The sequence below is a fragment of the Antechinus flavipes genome, chromosome 1, assembly GCF_016432865.1.
Source record: "Antechinus flavipes isolate AdamAnt ecotype Samford, QLD, Australia chromosome 1, AdamAnt_v2, whole genome shotgun sequence".
NCBI lineage: Eukaryota > Metazoa > Chordata > Mammalia > Dasyuromorphia > Dasyuridae > Antechinus > Antechinus flavipes.
Genome location: NC_067398.1, coordinates 168,823,428 through 168,836,369, shown reverse-complemented (window position 1 = coordinate 168,836,369; position 12,942 = coordinate 168,823,428). Strand labels below are relative to the sequence as shown.

The 12,942-nt window shown below is 35.0% G+C and overlaps 1 protein-coding gene across 2 annotated transcripts in view; it reads right to left on the bottom strand.

Annotated features, from left to right (window-relative positions):
• Positions 1 to 12,942, bottom strand: part of XRCC4 (X-ray repair cross complementing 4) — a 362,270-nt gene that overhangs the window by 107,231 nt on the left and 242,097 nt on the right. Inside the window, exon 7 of one of the 2 annotated variants that reach the window (XM_051992998.1) lies at positions 2,964 to 5,701. The exons of the other annotated variant lie outside the window; for it this stretch is intronic. Within the exon in view, the coding sequence (XP_051848958.1) occupies positions 5,580 to 5,701 (122 nt within the window). The 3' untranslated portion in view covers positions 2,964 to 5,579. Of the gene's footprint in view, positions 1 to 2,963; positions 5,702 to 12,942 lie in introns of those variants that run through there. 2 annotated transcript variants of the gene reach the window in all.

The following is a 12,942-nucleotide window of genomic DNA, read 5'->3' as shown; positions in this document are numbered from 1 at the left end:
AATCTCTTTTTTCAAAGTATTTTTTATGTACTAAAAAATCTGTTGGCAGCAAATTTCTAACCTAGAAATTCGCTTAGAATTCCTTACTAATATATATTTTTTTATTTTTTTACAACAATTAATGTCCATCTTTACTATTTATTGCAACTGTGTGTGTGTGTGTGTGTGTGTGTGTGTGTGTGTGTGTGTGATAAAGACTGAGTCTCGGGATGTGGGAAAACGGGGACACTGATGCGTTGTTGGTGGAGTTGTGAACGAATCCAACCATTCTGGAGAGCAATCTGGAATTATGCCCAAAAAGTTATCAAACTGTGCATACCCTTTGATCCAGCAGTGTTTCTATTGGGCTTATACCCCAAAGAGATACTAAAAAAAGGAAAGGGACCTGTATGTGCCAAAATGTTTGTAGCAGCCCTGTTTGTAGTGGCTAGAAACTGGAAAATGAATGGATGCCCATCAATTGGAGAATGGCTGGGTAAATTGTGGTATATGAATGTTATGGAATATTATTGTTCTGTAAGAAATGACCAACAGGATGAATACAGAGAGGCTTGGAGAGACCTACATGGACTGATGCTAAGTGAGATGAGCAGAACCAGGAGATCATTATACACTTCGACAACAATATTGTATGAGGATGTATTCTGATGGAAGTGGATTTCTATGACAAAGAGACCTAACTGAGTTTCAATGGATAAATGATGGACAGAAACAGCTACACCCAAAGAAGGAACACTGGGAAACGAATGTGAACTATTTGCATTTTTGATTTTCTTCCCGAGTTATTTTTACCTTCTGAATCCAATTCTCCCCGTGCAACAGGAAAACTGTTTGGTTCTGCAAATATGTATTATATCTAGGATATACTGCAATATATTTAACATATATAGGACTGCTTGCCATCTTGGGGGGGGTGGAGGGAGGGAGGGGAAAAAACGAAACATAAGCAAGTGCAAGGGATAATGTTGTAAAAAATTACCCTGGCATGGATTCTGTCAATACAAAGTTATTATTAAATAAAATAAAATAAAAAAAAAAAGACTGAGTCTCTTAATCTTGCCTAAACTGCAATTATAGGGGTTACTCAAGGGCACTTCTGCATATTTCCAAACTTTAAAGATCCAGTACACTTAGCCTCTCTGTAAACTCATTCCACAGGAGAATTACAGGAGTTTTTCACCAACTATGGCTGCTACTTTATATTGAACTGGTTTTTAATTGTGCCATTATAATCAGAAATATAGTCAATCCTCAACATTTGCATGTTTAACTTTTGCAACTTCAAGCATTCATAAGATTTTGTTAGTAACCTCATTTTCACTCATGCTGGCAATTGTGCACATTAATGGCTATGTCCAATAGAGAAAAAAAAAAAGAGTTGTGTGCAAGTTTGTGGAGTGGTTGGTCCTATTAGGCATTTCACAGGTCTTGTTCACCATATGAATGTAGAATAAATACCCTGTGTGTAAGAAGCAGACACTATTGTGACTTATTTCAAGTTGGTCTGTCTTTCACAGTCTTCAATATTATCCACTAGCCATAAAGGACAGAATATTAGAGATATCACCCGTCTAAGCATCTGCCAACAGTAGCAACTAAAATCCCAACAATTTCTCTCTTGGTTTTTAGAGGGCAGTCAAGGTAGAGAGGTTTGTAGCAATACAGTATACAGTACATTGCCCTCACACTGCTATCTGATTCAGTAGAAGGTAAGATTTGGGTTAAAAATATTTTGTTTTTCTAAGAATTATATTTGTTGTATTTTATTTATGGTACTGTAGGATTTCATGTGCTATGAAAATGAATATTATCTGAAATCAATGTGTGTGTGTGTGTGTGTGTGTCTGTGTGTGTGTTATTGAGGTGTTAGTATAGAAAAGTCACAGAATTCTAAGGGAATTACTAGTGAGACAAAATGTTTTGCATTCTAGCAATTTTATTTAGTGTTTTTCATGGTTATTGTGTAAAAAGGTGCATCTTATCAGAATTAATGTTCTATTATAAAGAATCATATGTCAAAAAGTATATTTTCAGCAGTGTCTAGTGAAAGATAATGGTTTTTGGTGGACACAGGAACCTAATCCCTCTTTTCCATAGGTTCAGTATATCAACACTTGTGTTTTTTACTTTTGCACCATTTTCTAGGAATGTTATCCTCATGAAATTTGAGAATTGACAACACACACATACACACACACACACACTGTGCTATGATAGTATTATATAAGAATTAATAGCCATGAAATGCTATTTTACAAAAATATTGTTGGTGTAGAAGACCCCCAACTTCAAACTTCTCTTCCTAAAATGCAGGTCTAATTATGTCACCTCTCCTTTCAGTAAATTTCAGTGACTTCTTAGTGCTTTTAGGATCAAAAGTAAAACTTTTTTTTGACATTTAAAGTCCTTCACAACTTAGTCACAATTTATCTTTCCAGGATATACATTATTCCCTTTCCTTGCAGAACAGTCTTGCCAATTGGACTTTATTCCTTTCTAAGTTTTTTGTTTGTTTCCCCCTATTCATTCCCTCCATCCTACCCCCAACCAATTTTTAGTTAAGAAAAGATATATTTATGTATGCATATGTAGATATATAAATATACATGACCTATATACATACAGACACCACTCCCCTACACATCTCTCCTATCCCTGCTATCCTAACTTTTTGCATTAGACATCTCCTTTACCTACTCCCTCCTCACCTTTGCCTCACAGAATTCTTCACTTGTTTCAACACTCAGCTCAAGCTTTACCATTTACATGAAGTCTTTCCTGTCTCTTCCCACTGCCACTACTACTGACCTTCTTCCCATACTTAGCTACCTTGAATTGATTTTATATTTAGTCTGTGTATCTATTTCACTAAGATACACAAACAACGTAAATGTATATATTTTATGTGTATACAGAATTATTAAAAAGTAGAGACTATTAATTATTTTGGCCCAATAGATAGCAGTTCCTGAATAGAGGCTTAATAAATATTGATTGGTTGATAAACTGCAATACTGAGAAAACTGCTTTATAAACTTATATAAAAGTGAATCATCAGTGTCATTATTCCATCAGCTTTTCTACAGGTTTGGTGGCTAGGTGTGAGATGATAGAGCCAAAGAATTGTCATAGATTTTCCATCACTATAATGAAATGCAATCCAGAATGATTTGTAAGAGAAAAATCTATCTCCTGACACTTTAATCTCCTGACTGCCATAGGGATTACTCCCTGATGTCTGTTTTTTCCTCTTAAAAAATGATTAGTATCATATATAAAGACACCTGCCTTCACTAGAATTCCTATAATAAGTAAGGCACTATCTCTCTTATTGTTCTGTCACGCTTCAAGAAGAGACAGTCTGGTACAGGTGACAGATTCTTCATACTGCTTTTTGGGAAGACATTTTTTAAAAAGCAGATTTTTATAAATAAATACCATATAACATTTTGCTTATAATAAAAAAGTAATAATTTTATGATTTTGGATATTTTTGGAAAGGCAAATACTATTAGGACATCATGATTTTTGAAATGAACTATTTATCAATTTTTTCTTTTTTTCCTTCTTTTTTTATAACTTTTTTGTCTTTAGTATTTCTTAGTTAAATAAAAATAAGTTTCATATATTTCATAGATAAATTCAAACATAAGAAAAAAACATTAAAATTTGAAGTAGTGTGTTTATATGTTGACTTACAGAAAAAATAATTTGCTAGATTTTTTGCATATAAATGAATAGGCTAAGCATAAGAAGATCAACAATATATTCATTTAAGGGTAAATCTGGGACTTACATATTAAAGTTAGCATTTAAAAATATTCCTATAGGGAACATTTTAAGTCTGTACAAAAAAGTATATTATTTTCAAATAATAGTTGTCAGATAACTCAGCAAGAAACATTTACACAGGCACTTTTAATAACACAAATAAGAAAGTTAGAGACAGAGAGAAAAAAAGTTGAGTTAATAAATATTGATTAAACAGCAAGGAATGCTGCTCCAATGGAAATATTAGATGAAAACCAAAACACTTCCGGGAAGTATCAAACCTACTGTCAGTCATTGTTCATCAAGGGAATGTTCAACTAAACTTAAGAAAGATAAAAGGGACAATTTTATTGATTTATTTTTAAATTAAAGCTTATTTTCAAAACATATGCATGGATAAATTAAGACAACCCTGAGATACCACTACATATCTCTCAGGTTGGCTAAGATGACAGGAAAAGATAAAGATGAATGTTGGAGGAGATGTGGGAAAACTGGGATACTGATACATTGTTAGTGGAATTGTCCAACCATTCTGGATAGCGATATGGAACTATATGCAAAGACCTATTAAACTATGCACACCCTTTGGTCCAGCAGTGTTTGGAGCTATATCCCTAATAGATCTTAAAGGAAGGAAAGAATACCCATTAATTGGAGAATGGCTGAATAAGTTATGGCATATGAATTGTTATGGCATATTATTATTCTGTAAGAAATGATCAGGAGGATGATTTCAGAGAGGTCTAGGGAGATTTACATGAAATGATGCTAAGTGAAATGAGCAGAACCAGGAGATCATTATACACGGCAACAACAAGATTATACGATTATCAATTCTGATGGACGTGGCTCTCTTCAACAATGATATGACTGATTCTAGTTCCAATGGTTTAGTGACAAAGAGAGTTATCTACACCCAGAGAGAGGACTCTGAGAACTGAGTGTGGTTCACAACATAGAATTTTCATTCTTTTTTTCTCATTTTTTTCTGGTTGATTTTATTTTTCTGGTGTGGCAAGATAATTATATAAATATGTATGTATATATTGGATTTAACATATATTTCTACCATGTTTAACATAAAAAAAGACAAAAAGAAAAAAAGAAAATATATACATGGATAATTTTCAACATTCACCTTTGCAAAATTTCATGTTCCAAATTTTTTCCCTCCCTTTTCCCCAACTCCCCTAGATGGCAAATAATCCGATATATGTTTAACATGTGCAATTCTTCTATACACATTTTCCATAAATATCATACTGCACAAGAAAAATCAGATCAAAAAGAAAAAATATGAGAAAGAAAATAAAATGCAAGCAAACACAACATAAAAAAGCATAAGAAGATCAACAATATATTCATTTAAGGGTAAATCTGGGACTTACATATTAAAGTTAGCATTTAAAAATATTCCTATAGGGAACATTTTAAGTCTGTACAAAAAAGTATATTATTTTCAAATAATAGTTGTCAGATAACTCAGCAAGAAACATTTACACAGGCACTTTTAATAACACAAATAAGAAAGTTAGAGACAGAGAGAAAAAAAGTTGAGTTAATAAATATTGATTAAACAGCAAGGATTATATACTATGTCGTGATCCACATTCAGTTGCCACAGTCCTCTTTCTGGATGCAGATGGCTCTCTTCATCACAAGACCATTGGAACTGGCCTGAATCATCTCACTATTGAAGAGAGTCACGTCCATCAGAATTGATCGTTGTATAATTTTGCTGTTGCTGTGTACAATTTTCTCTTGCTTTTGCTCACTTCATTTAGCATCAGTTCATGTAAGTATCTCTAGGTGTCTCTGAAATTGTCCTGCTGATCAGAATAATAATATTCTATAATATCCATACACCATAACTTATTCAGCCACTCTCCAACTGATGGGCATCCACTCAGTTTCCAGTTTCGTGTCACTATAAAAAGGGGTGAGAAAGAGAGGGGAGAAGGGGGGGGGGAGAAGGGAAAGAGAGAGAGAATAAATGCTTAATTTGAAAAAAAAAAGTTTACTATCTCTTTGCTAAAGGATATGATATGTATAATGTCAAGCAATAAAAATTGTCAGGACAAATCTCAAAGGTCATTTTGTCTAACCTGGATGCATACAAGCACTCTGGCCTGCACAACCATAGCACACCTAACAAGTGATCACCTAGTCTTTTCTTTAAGGCCTTCAGGAAGAAGAACCCATTACCTCACAAGGAAATCCATTCAATTGGGGGACAGCTCTAATAATTAGGAAATTTTTTCTTAAATGTCTGGTTCTCTGTATCTATAATGCATTGTCTCCTAACTTCTGCCTCAAAGAATCCTTAGCTAACTTCAAAGTACAATCTCAGGTCACAGATTATAGATGGCTTTTGTTGATTTCAGCAGATAATAGTATTTATTTTCTTGTGCCTGAAACTATTTTATGTTACTTAGCATGTATGCTATCTGTTCTTATACACTTGCAGACATTGCCAGTGATATGCAAGCTCTCTGAGGGCAAACTGTTCTGTTGTCTTTTTGTCTCCAGCACTTAGGATGGTTGGTGCCTACTACAGAACTAGTGCATAGGGGCAAAAGAGAGCTTCAGATAACATATTTTAGCAAAATCTCACAGAAACTAACCACTCAGGGGAATATTTCACTGAAAAATTGGTACCTAAGCAGAGTCTTCACAGAGAGGTTTTAATTGGAGAAGGTGAGGAAGGAGGCAAAAGGGATGCGACAGAATTCCCAGCATAGCTGAGACTTTAGTTTGGCTGGGACAGACTTCATTTGGGGTATGCTTACGGGAGGCTACAGGGTGTGGGATGTGAAACCAGGCTGGAAAGGTACACTGATAAGAGGACAGAAAAATGAATATATTCCCTAAACTCATAGCATTTCAGAGTGTGAAAGGGCATTAGAGACCACATATGTTCAACTATTTCTTTTAACATATGTGAAATTTAGCCTCAAAGACATTAAATGATTTGTCCGAAGTGATTTGTCATTCCCCTAGATAATTGAAGAAGAAAGTAAAATTCATCCTTCAGGTTACTAGGAAGGTGTTCATTTCACTATAACATGTCCCCATGCCCAAGCTTACAATTTTACATCTCACACTTAATTGAAGATTATTATAACCAAGAAGATCTGGCTTATCATTTTGACCTGACTGATTAGAGGTAACTTTGCAAAACAGTAGATTCATTCACTATAGCTAAAATCATCCTTTGTTACAACTAAAGTGGGCTAGTTTGAAAAAGTTTTTAAAAGAAAAATTATAAACTATTATCAATTACATGAAAGATTACTCCAAACAAATAATATGAGAAATGAAAATCAGAACAACTCTGCGATATAAAACTTTGTACTCAGCAATTGGTGAAATAATCAATACATAAGAATAGTCAATGACATGTTGGAGGGACTGTGGAAAAAACTGGGTATTATAATATATTTGTTGACCAGTGAATTGGTATAATTAGAAAGTAATTTGGAATTATGCTTCAAAAAGTTATAATGTCCCCATTATTGAATATATGAGATAATCAGAAAGCCCACTGCTTCATACATGATTTAAGGATAAAAAAAGCAAAGAAACCAGAAAGGTTGCCCAAATACAAGAAAGTACTCATAAGGATAGGAAAGAAAAGGGGAAAAGGTCAATATACATATCAGACACTGTCCCAAATACTTTTTATAAAAATCATCTCATTTGATCTTAAAAAACCCTACAGAGTAGGGACTATTATTATCCCCATTTTACTATTGAGGAAACTGAGTTAATTGACTTGCCCAGGGCCATATAGATAATAAGTTTCTGAGGCTGGATTTGAACTTGTACTCCTGACTCCAGGCCCAACTTCATCTCTTCTCTTATATTGAGGACAACTTCTTGTTGCTAATTATTAAATTTCCAATGTGAGTAGTTATGTTAAAAATGAACAAATAAAATTGAGGCTTGATTTACTTTTTTATTGATTATTTAGAGCTAAGAAAGTGTGGGGAAAATGTTATTAATGCAGTTTAAACTTAATAGTGTGTTTTGCCCCAATATTCCTGGCCCCCAACCCCAACCATCCCACTGCTGGTTGTTAACCATTTACCAGGACACTCACATTGTACTAATAGACATATTTAGCCTATGGTCAGACTGTGGCATTTTAGAAGGCAGCCATGTATTGTAGTAGATGGAGGACTAGCCTTAGAGGCAGAAACACATGTTCAACTCATACCATAGATACTTATCTAGGTGACATTGGGAAAGTCACTAAATTTCTCTTAGTTTTCCCATCTGCAAAATGGGGATAGTAACAGTACCTATATCATGTGGCAATTGTGAATATCAGATGAAATCACATATGTAAAATACTTACAAATCTTAATTGACTGTATAAATACTAGTGATTGTTATTATTAGTTTATCTTCACCATGTCTATGTTATATATCTTCCTTTCTTTACACTCACATAGTTATGAATTGAGTACAAGCCCTCATAATTTCAGGCCTGGACACCTCTGTAACACTACTCTGGTTGATGTCCCTGCTTCCAAGCTCTCCCAATTGCTAGTCATCATCCATTATGCTGTCAAAGTGATTTTCATAAAGTGAAGTTCTGATCATGTCATTCTCCCCATTCAATAACCACACGGCTCCCTATTACCCTATTAAAGATCAAACAAAAAACTCACAATTAGGTATTTAAAACTCTTTACTACTTGATTCTCAATCTTTCTAGTCTTTTTGCACTTTACACTCTCATTCTTTTCCCCTCTTATAATCTATACACTAGTCTACCTGTTGTTCCTTACACACAATGCTCACTCTCTCAACTTTGTGTCATTGTATTAGTTGACTTTCCTTGTTTCCTTCTGACTCCTGGATTCCTTGGCTTCCTTCAAGTTTCAGGTCTTTCTGACTCGAGGCTCAGTATCTTATCCACTATGCCCACTGAGCTGTCCTAGCATCAATAAGATGTCTTTTCTGGTCAAAGTCTTTCCTTCCTCCAATTCCTTTCAGGTAGACAGTGTATGTGTGTGTATGTGTGTGTGCGTGTATGCATGTATATACTACATATGTGTATATGAGATAGCAAATAATTATGTTCATACAAAAATATATAAAGTATGTAAATAACTATATGATACCATATATATAATTATAGTTATTTACACATAATTTCCTTTATTAGAAGTGAGTTCCTTGAGAGCAGAAATAGTGAATGCTTTTGTCTTTGTATCCCTAGCTAAGCACAGTGTTTGATATAATAAGGTGATTAATAAATGTTTCTTGGTTGAGGGACATCAAGACATGCCTTGATTCTATCTGCTGTTTATTTCCACCCAACAAGGTTTACATTAATTTCAATTAATGAGAAATTAAGTGTTTTTTAAAAATGACTTAATTCTTAAAATGAAGGAATCAGGTTTCAAAACTGACCTATTAGCCCATCAGTATAGTGAGAACTGAAGAGATCCTTGGGAGTACTGCAGAGAAACAATGGATTCAACTATCACTTTTTAATCAGACCTCTCAAGTAACTAGACATAATTTGTTGTTGTCCAACTATTGAGAAAAACAACTCTGAATAAGAGTTTTCTACTATATAAGTAGGTCAGCGTAATCATGATAGAAAAGTAGATAATGAGCATAGACAGAACACATCATTTCCAAATCTTTTAATGAAGCTAATGAGTGAAAATTATAGATTTCTCTAACATATTCTTAAATGAACAGAAATTGTAAATACTGCTATTTAAGAAAATGGGCATATTCTATTTGTGTTTACATGAGAGAGGCATATGGAGAGCAATGATAATGCAGTTTGTATAGAAAAGTATGTGAAGAACTCAGTGATAAAAACAAGTTTATAAAAAAGAGAAATAACATAGAATGTCTCTGCCATTTGAACTGCCCTAAGAAAATAAAAGATTATTTTAAAATTATATTACTGCCATTAACACCAAAAACCACTTACTCAATAACTACATGTTCTTCAAAATCTCCACAGTGAGTTAAAAGATGTGGTTTCTCTCAAGTGGAAATAATTCACACAAAGCATTTTTAATAGAGTTAGCTCAGGTAAAATTGTCTTAAAGTATGAATGGTATCTCACATTTATAGAAAAGGTGTGGTACAAAATTAAGTAAATGACTCCTGCTGTATATATTAGTTTAATTTGGTATGATGGATAAAACAAAAATTAAATATGTTTTGCAACAATATTCCTGTAAACTCTAACCTGTTTGGGGGAAGAGGGGAGTTAGACACTTAGTGAGATCACAGATCTATTTGAGTATTTAACCTTGTACAATAGAAACTTTGGCTTCAAGCATACCTAAGCAAGATTAAGCTTAAAAAAAAAAAAAAAAAGCAACTATGGCTGCTACTATAACTGCATTCATGATTGATATGCCTATTTCATCTCAAACAAGATAATATCTGTAGCCCTTTAAATGGGGAATGGCTGAACAAGCTGTGGTATATGAAGGTAATGGAATATTAATGTTTTATAAAAATTATAAACAAGCTGATTTTAAAGAGGCTTGGAAAGATTTACATGAACTGATGCTGAGCAAAACAAACAGAACCAGGAATACATTGTACACAATAACAGCAAGAATTTGTGATGATCAATTATGAAAGACTTGGTTTTTCTCAGTGGTTCAGTGATCTAAAATAATCCCAATAAACTTTGCACAGAAAATGCCATTTGTATCCACAAAAACAACTAAGGAGCCTGAATCAATACATGATTTATTCACTTTTTTCTATTTTTTAAAATCTCTTCCATTTTTTTCCCTTTTGCTCTGATTTTTCTCTCATACAGTATTGTGTGCTAAGAATAAAAAATATATATATATATTTGGAAAGCACTTAGCATAGTGGCTGTGCAATGCTTATTCTCTGTACCTTCTCTCCCCTTCCTAAATTGAAATAATTCAAAGTAAAAAAACTGTTGGATAGGTTGTGAATACAAAGTAAATTTAAAGAGTTAGCAATAATTATCTAGATTTTTCTGTTCTAACTGCATATTTTTAAAAAATTATTTAGAACTTTCTTGAGAAAATATTCCATTCTATAAATTTATTAGGAATCATTGATTGTACCTGGGGGGTGGAGCCAAGATGGCGGAGCAGGCACATACGACTCTCTAAGCTCCTCTCATTCCCCTCATAACCAACTATTTAATGCAGCCTCAAAAATAACTCTTCACTGCTTAAATTCATGAAGATTAGAAGCACTACAACTTACCAGCTGATCTTCCAGATCGCCAGAAAAGGTTTGTCCCGAGGAACAGACTAGCACAGGCAGTGAGAGGCTAGTGTCCTGAGCAGACCAGGAGCGGGGGTGAGCTCTGTGGCTAGAGAAGTTATAGAGATGACTCTGCTATAGGCTAACTGCTCTGCCTTGATTACAAAGCAGTAAACTGGCAGAGAAATTAAAGCCTAAAACAGAGGGTCCTCTAAAAAACGCCAGAACCTGACAGAGATCTGGCTGTAACCCCTCAAACCCGGAAGTGACTCAGGCAGACTTTACTGCAGCCCTTCGGCCACATCCTGCAGTTCGGGGCTTTTGCAGGGGGGGGGGGGGGCAGTTACTAATCTGCACGGCAGGGGGCACAGCCTGGGCAGCCTCTGATCGGCAGAGTAGGGGGCTTGGCCTGGGGCAATAGAACCTCCCCAGCTGACTGCGGTTCCCGGCCAGACAATTCGGGTCCCTGCAAATCCATTTACTGCTCAACTGCTAACACCCACAGCCCCAGGGCAGGGTTTGGCTTGGGGCAGTGAAACTCTCACTGCTAGGTGTCTAGCCCCAGGGCAGTCGTTCTCTCACATAGCTGAGGTTCTTTGCAGGGCACTTTCCCAGCCCGGCCCTGCAGGCCTGAGTTACTTTCGGGTGGGGAACTCTCTCCCAGAGCACTCCAGTACCTCGCTGCTTTTTGTAGCCGGCTGTCAGGACAACTACCCATCCATATACCTTTCACTGCTCTGCAGAGGAAGCTGGTAACTTCCAGGCTCTGAAGGCAGACCTTGCAGGCTTTAACAAAATGAGTAAAAAAATCAAAAGAACGATTGATAGTTTCTACACAGAAAGAGAACAGCTTTTCAACCCTGAAGAGACTAATTGCAGACAGTCTCCAGACGATTGTTGGTCTCCAATACAAAAGGCTCTCCTAGAAGAGACTATTAAAAACCTTAAAAGAGAGCTAGAAGAAAAATGGGGAAAGACACATAACTCACTAAAAGAAAAATTTGATAAAGTGGAAAAAGAAAACAACTTCCTGAAAGGTGAATTGGAAAAGGTAAAAAACTCCCAAGAAGTACAGGGAAACAGAGTTTGTGAATTGGAAAAAGAAAATAACTCACTAAAAAAAAAAAAAAATTAGTGAAATGGAAAAAAATTCCATAGAGCAAAACAACTCAATTGGACATATACAACAAGAAGTAAAAAAAAGCTAATGAAGAAAATAACTCACTAAAAATCAGAACTGAACAAATAGAAATGACTGATTCATTGAGACATCAAGAATCAGTCAAGCAAAACCAAAAAAATGAAAGACTGGAAAAAAATGTCAAATATTTACTTGGAAAAACAACAGACCTGGAAAATAGATCTAGGAGAGATAACCTGAGGATCATCAGACTACCAGAAAATTATGATGAAACAAAGACCCTAGATACTATTTTACAGGAAATCATCAAAGAGAACTGCCCAGAAGTAATAGAACTGGAAGGGAAAATAGGCGTTGAAAGAATTCATCGAACACCTTCTGAAAAAGACCCCAAAATAAAGACTCTGAGGAATATTGTGGCCAAACTTCAGAATTCTCAGACTAAAGAAAAAATTTTACAAGCAGCCAGGAAAAAACAGTTCAAATACCGAGATGCCACAATAAGGGTCACGCAAGATCTGGCTGCCTCAACATTAAAGGATCGAAGGGCCTGGAATCAGATATTCCAAAAGGCAAAAGAACTTGGAATGCAGCCAAGAATAAACTACCCAGCTAAGCTGAGTATTTTTTCCCACGGAAGAAGATGGACATTCAATGAAGTAGAGGAATTCCATCTGTTTCTAAGGAAAAAACCAGACTTAAACAAAAAATTTGATCTCCAACAACAGGAATCAAGAGAAGTAGAAAAAGGTAAAAGGAACTCTTGAGAACTGTATTTCTGTTATGGA